Source organism: Eriocheir sinensis, unplaced genomic scaffold (genome assembly GCF_024679095.1).
Source record: "Eriocheir sinensis breed Jianghai 21 unplaced genomic scaffold, ASM2467909v1 Scaffold581, whole genome shotgun sequence".
Taxonomy (NCBI): Eukaryota; Metazoa; Arthropoda; class Malacostraca; order Decapoda; family Varunidae; genus Eriocheir; species Eriocheir sinensis.
In genome coordinates this window covers 250,001-256,275 of record NW_026111922.1, presented here as the reverse complement: position 1 = coordinate 256,275, position 6,275 = coordinate 250,001, and the positions used below count along the sequence as shown (strand labels likewise).

Sequence of the window (6,275 nt, the reverse complement as noted above, 5' to 3'; positions counted from 1 at the left end):
CTTTACCAGAAAATGATACATCTGGGATGTTTTGATTGATTTTTAAAGTGGCAGAAAGTATACAATGATCTGACGACCCGATGGCTGAGTGGTTAGCGTGCCGGCGCCGCATTCAGCGCGTTGTCCATTATGTGGGTTCGAATCCGCCGCTAATCACCTGGGATTTTTCAGTCACCGCCGAGTGGCGTAAGACTACCCACATGCTGGCCTGAAGACCACCCATCAACCCGGACTCAGGAAAAAGCTGTACATCGCAAGTGAAATCAAGATTGAGCTGCGGTGGGCAGCATGAGACAATACTAATGGCGCCACTATAAACAATTGCCTGCGCCATGCCGGGCTCGGGCCGACCATCAGGCCCATATGGATTAGCCTACCGGCGGTATAGGCCACATTTAAAAAAAAAAAAAAATAATAGCAATGATGACAGCAGGAGAATCAGTCAAGCGAAGATCAAGGCAATTGCCAGGCCTGTGTGTGGCTTTCGTAACTGATCGCTCACAACCAGACTCTGTTGTAAAATCAGGAGCTGCAGCCCCAGGACAATCACTTGGTGAAGCAGAGTTCAGCCACTCTGTGATGAACAATGAAGTCACCAACAACAATAAATGAAGCCTTAATTCCTATCAGTCTGCTGTACGGCTGCCATCTTATCGGCCACACAATCAAACATGCTGTCGTCAAGGTCTGGGTTACGTTAGATGGAAAAAATATAAAAATTATTATCCATTCCTCACATTTCCATGACCTGAACCTCATGACACTCACATTCGAAACATGACTTAATGATAGGCAGAGAAGCCACTGCGAATGTAAACTGCCATACAACGAGCTCTAGGAAAGGCATCACGCTTCAGTAGTATTGGCTTCTTGAAGCCAAGAATAAGCAATTCAGATATACTATGCCGCATTTGAGAAGCAAGTGCCTCTGAGCAAAACGAAAGGTCATGCTGGCCTGAGGCAACAATAAGATCACTGATCTTGGCATGAAGGCCTCTGGTATAACTATATAGCATACGACACTGACTAATTTACTGCGCATAGGGCCAGGTCTTAACTCAGTGTCACCAGATAATAAAAGTAAAAACAGCACAAAGGCAACGTTATAAAAAAATAAACTTAACAAAAACAGCAACAATATTTACAAAGTAGAGTTTAACAAAAACAGCAACACCAATAATATTTCCCCCATCGGCGGGCCGCTGCCCGCTCATCGACGTAACTGTAATTCATTTGCACTACGTAAGATGTAAAATTAAAAAAGAAACCAATAATATTTACAAAAGAGCTTAAAATGAAAAGTCATAAAAGATGTTCATAAATGTAAGAATAAACGGTCAACATGGGGGAGCCGCCACACCATGCAAGGCATCGCTGCCCCCAGGAGTGCCTAGTTAGCTGGAGGGAGGACAGTCATGAAGGGTTTAGAAAGGAAAGAAAAAGATAGAAGTAAAAGCTGTAGCTAAGAGGAAGGCAACCTCAAGAAAACCCACTAGGCACCGTAGCCTTTCCTGTAAGCCTGCCCTACACACATTTTGAAAGAAAACACGAGGATGAAAAAACAGAAAAGGAAACGTGTGCTTGAGTGTACCCTCAGGCAAGAGCTCCCAGCCGCAAGGCTGTGGACGATCATGGTACAGAGGCCAAGGGACAACCCAGCATCCAGAAGCAATGGCTGTATGGTAGATAGACATGGCGTAATGTAGATAGACATGGTACCAAGCTAATTTACAGCCACGTCTGTCTACAAAGGTTCTCCCATTGATCTTGACAACCAAGGTCAAGACCAAAGGGAGGGGATGACTGGCGTCCCCACCAACCTCTATCAGACCCCATACCTCGGTTCGACGCGGCCTTTTCAAAACTCTGCTTTAGGTCTAGACTCCAGCACGTGTAAATATATCGTCTCTTGTAGCGACCTTCTCTCGTGCTGTTCACCTCTTCACTCACAAGGGTGACGGGCAGGGGGATGAAGAGCGGCTTGCATTCAGTTTTGTATGTATCAGAGGAGCGTGTTGCAGATTTGCTTTTTTCATCACTTGAATTTTTTTGTTCTAAATTGTTTACATCTTGCTTGAAAGTATCCAAAGAGTCAGCAGGAAAAAAAAGAATCAGGGCAGACGCTGATAACTTTCAGCAGTCCTGGACTAACAAATAATATGACGTGACGCTCCAATTCTTGGGTAGACTTGCAGAGAATGATCGAAGAACTGCAGGAGTCTAAAAGTAAGTCTGAAGATGAAGATGAAGAAACGAAAGTAAAGCCTCGGTCACACATTCACGTATCAAGCCCACGCATGCTCACGTATGTGATTTTTGGCCCATACGTGGCCATACGCGGGGTTTGTAGACGCAATCACCTGGATACGTGTCACGGGCCGATGTACGTAAAGCTTGCACGGTCAACATAGGGACGCCATAACATAAGTACGAGGTAATGCGTATTAAGCCTACGCACTGCGCAAGCATGACGTGACGCTTACCCGAATTGCCACGACAAGAGGCCCCCCCCCTCACAAGTAGTGCGTGGCAGAGCACGTAACAGCCACGTACGTATACCGTATGTGTAACGTGGTGCGTTACGACCCTGCGTCATCCTCACGTTATCCCCACGTACGTCGGTGGGTAAACGTGAGAGGTACGTACATAAGGGCCGTGCTGCACACCTGTGATTGCAGCTCCCGTCAACATCTACCTACATCAAGAAGTACTCCCCTCCTGCTGAATCAACATGGAGAACATTGAAGACATCCTTGCCCTTATAACACCAGCAAACAGCCATAACACATAATTAATGGAGGCCATCCTGGAGTATGTGCACGCCATGGCACTGGTGTTAGTTGTGAAGGTCCACCTTGCAAGTGAAAAAAACAGAAAAAAGAGGAGGCCGAGGAGGGTTTGGGCTTGGCCGTACCTGCAAAGAGTGGAGCTAGGCCACTATGACAACCTGATGGAGGAGCTGGCAACCGAAAGTCCAGAACTGTACAGGAATTTTTCCCGGATTGACAAGGACCTCTTCAGTGAAACAGCTGAACTTGTCACACCCCACATTCAGAATCAACGCACATTCTGAAGAGAATCCCTTGAGCCAGGCCTGCGTGTGGCTATCACCCTACGTTTCCTCGCCACGGCTGACTCATACAAGGGTCTGCAATACTCATTCCGAGTAGCCCACAACACCATTAGTTACACTGTACCAGAGACCTGCAGGGCTATTGTTGCTGTCTACGGAGATGAGGAACTGCAGGTGCCACAAACACCAGAGGCTTGGAAGCAGGTTGCCCGCGGGTTGTTGGAGGTTTGGGTGACCCTGAAGCTTAAGAAGCCCCCTTCCATGATCTCTTGGTGGTGTCCTTAGGCATAGTTCAAAGCAGTGGCGACAAGGTCTACTGACGAGGTCGCTGGCGGGGGTGAGAGGCGGTGGTGGTGGCTTCTAGGTATATGCTGTTGCTATTCCGAGAGAGGAACTGAAGCCGCAAGCCCGCCGCACGGCGTATACACACCATGCACAACGTTGCAATGTCGTCGCGGGTACCCGAGGAGCGGCGCTGGTGCCACGGATGCTCCTGCACCGCGTGAGGACCCACGCATTGCGTTGCGGGAACAGGGGAGCAGCGTGGGACCACGTGTAAGCGCCCCGCAAGCACGCCGTAAGCGCCAGGTATGAGCCACGTTGTACGCGTGGAGCCACGTAAAATGGCGGTTGACGTGAGCAGCCACGTATCTTTTGAACATGTCGAAAGATGCGTGGCTCCCCACGCACGCTCGGGTGGTGCGTAGCGACCCCCCGTCTCCGCCCCGTATGCTCACATACGTAAATACGCATTACGGGACATTTACGTAGTCCTTACGTAAGCGGTTGCCGACTACCAATTTCTGTTCGTGCGCGGGCGTACGTGGCTTGATACGTGAATGTGTGACCGAGGCATAAATGTTCATGAAATACCTTAATTATTTTCACATGTCTTTTCTCTCTCTCTCTCTCTCTCTCTCTCTCTCTCGTATTCACATTGGGAACTAATCCGAAAACTATTGTTTTGGGATTAGTTCACAGTGTAAATACAGTCAATACTGTGATCACTAGTATCACACACAACTGAAGCAGTAATAGTAAAAGATGACCCAGTAATAGTAGTAGTAACTGACTAAAACCAGACTAATAGAGATATCAGTTAAAAGTAATGATAATAATAAGAGAAATCCTGCAACAGCCCCTTGTCTGCTGAACACCTTACTCTTCGCTGAGAGCAGGAGGGGTGGGGGGGGACGGGGCGGTGGAGGGATGAGGCGTGGGCGTGTGTGTGTAAGGGGATGGGGATGCGGGCCGGGGAGGATTGGTGGGGGTTGTAAGGGTGTGGAGTGGGTTATGGAAGGGAAGTTATTGGGTTCCCTGCCGAGGCAGTCCTGGCTGGGGGGGGCACGGGGCTGCGGGCTGGGCGGGGGGGCGGGGTGGTTATGGGGGTGTGGACTGGTTCATGGAGGGAAGGCTGGGCTTGGTTCCCCGCCGAGGCCGTCCTGGCGGGGCGGGGCACGGGGATGCGGGATGGGCGGCGGGGCGGGGCTGTCACTTCTTCACGGCCCAACTCGGGGCGCAGCGTCAGGAGGCGGCGGCGGTACCTGAAGTACTCCAGCCCATTGTACAGCTCCCGCTCCTTGACGGGGAGGGCGACGTTGTCCAGGCAGAACGTCACTCTTGCGGGACTTTTGGTCACCCTGGCCGCGCAGGTCGGGACGCAGGGCCAGCAGGCCGCGCCCGAACTTGAAGTACTCCCGCCCATTGTACAGCTCCCGCTCCTTGACGGGGAAGTCCACGTTGTCCAGGCAGAACGTCACTCTCTTGCGGGACTTCTGTTTGATGACCTCCACATCCTTCAGCTGTTCTAGTGCCTTTTCCTGTGCCTTTACCATCTCCTGCAGCTCCAGGAACATAGTCAGCTCGTCTTGTTCCTTGAGGCTCCCTCGCTCCTCCTCCTCCTCTGTGTTATTATCTGTGTCCTTCTCTTTTATTTGTTTATCTTCCCTGGGTTGCTTCAGTTCCTCCTCTTGTCTCTTCACAAGTTCCTGCAGCTCGAGGAACAAAGACAACTCGTCTTGTTCTTTGAGGTTTACTCCTTCTTCTTCTTCCTCTTCCTCCTCCTCCTCCTCCACGTTCTTCTCATCCTTCTCCTTCCCTTTGATTTGCTCCCCGTCGTCAGGTTGCTTCAGCATCTCCTCTTGTCTCCTCACAAGTTCCATCAGTTCGAGGAACGATGATAACTCGCCCTGCTCTTTGGGGTTCTCTCCTTCCTCCTCCTCCTCCTTCTCTTTGATTTGCTCCCCGTCGTCAGGTTGCTTCAGCATCTCCTCTTGTCTCCTCACGAGTTCCATCAGTTCGAGGAACGATGATAACTCGCCCTGCTCTTTGGGGTTTTCTCCTGCCTCCTCCTCCTCCTCCTCCTCCTCCTGCTGTGTGAGTTGCTCCCTGTTCCTAGATGGGTCCAGTGTTTCCTCCAGTTCGTGCATCTCGTGGAACTGAGACATCTCGTCTTGTTCCTTCAGGCTCACCTTCTCCTCCTGCTCCTCCTCCTCTGCCTTCTGTATTGTCTTGTTGTTCACAAATGTTTCCTCCTTCTCGTGCTTGCCGTCAGCCAGGTGCTGGGGCAAGCTCACCCTATATCGCCGGAACAGCCTGAGGAAGGGGAAGGCCGTGGCCGGCGCCTCCAGCTCCCCCTCAGCGGGCAGAAGGCCCTTCACCACGCGCACAAAGCTTGCAGTCTCGCACAAGTACATTGCGGAGTATGGTAGTGGCCAAGGAGTCTAGAGAAGACACTCTAGAATCCTTGATTATTGTTATTATTATTGTAAGCCAAGATGCAAACCCTGCCGGAAACAGTCGAAGACCATAAACCAGATGGCTCCATCAGGGGAAGCAACTTGGTAAGGAAAAGGAAAGAGATAGAAGAAAGTAAAATTATATGATATACAACGACTCAAGTATTGCTATACTGGCATTAATTCATTAAAATGATTAAAATTTAAGCTTCAAAGTCGACGTAATAAAGATTTATTTGCGCCCAGCTTAACCTCCGAAGCTCTACAGATGCAACAACATGGCTAGTCAGTTCGTTCCACTTCTTAATGGTGGATGGAATAAAATATCTTGTTGGTGTTAAATCTAACGAGAGAGAATGCACAACTATTGGCACTGGCCGCATTCCTGGCAATGCGTGTAGGAACAAATAAGCCAGGTAGAGCCCCGTGCAGAGGGTGACTTACATTATGATATATTTTATATA

At 49.9% G+C, this 6,275-nt stretch overlaps 1 protein-coding gene across 1 annotated transcript; it reads right to left on the bottom strand.

The window, feature by feature from the left end:
* Positions 1-4,572: 4,572 nt before the first annotated feature.
* Positions 4,573-5,769, bottom strand: LOC126993195 (golgin subfamily A member 6-like protein 22). The gene has a single exon (XM_050852056.1). The coding sequence runs from the start codon at positions 5,767-5,769 to the stop codon at positions 4,573-4,575; it is 1,197 nt and encodes a 398-aa protein (XP_050708013.1).
* Positions 5,770-6,275: the final 506 nt, after the last annotated feature.

What these genes read in the sequence shown, in the direction of transcription:
- LOC126993195 (XM_050852056.1), bottom strand. Translation starts at nt 5,769, where the DNA reads ATGTACTTGTGCGAGACTGCAAGCTTTGTGCGCGTGGTGAAGGGCCTT.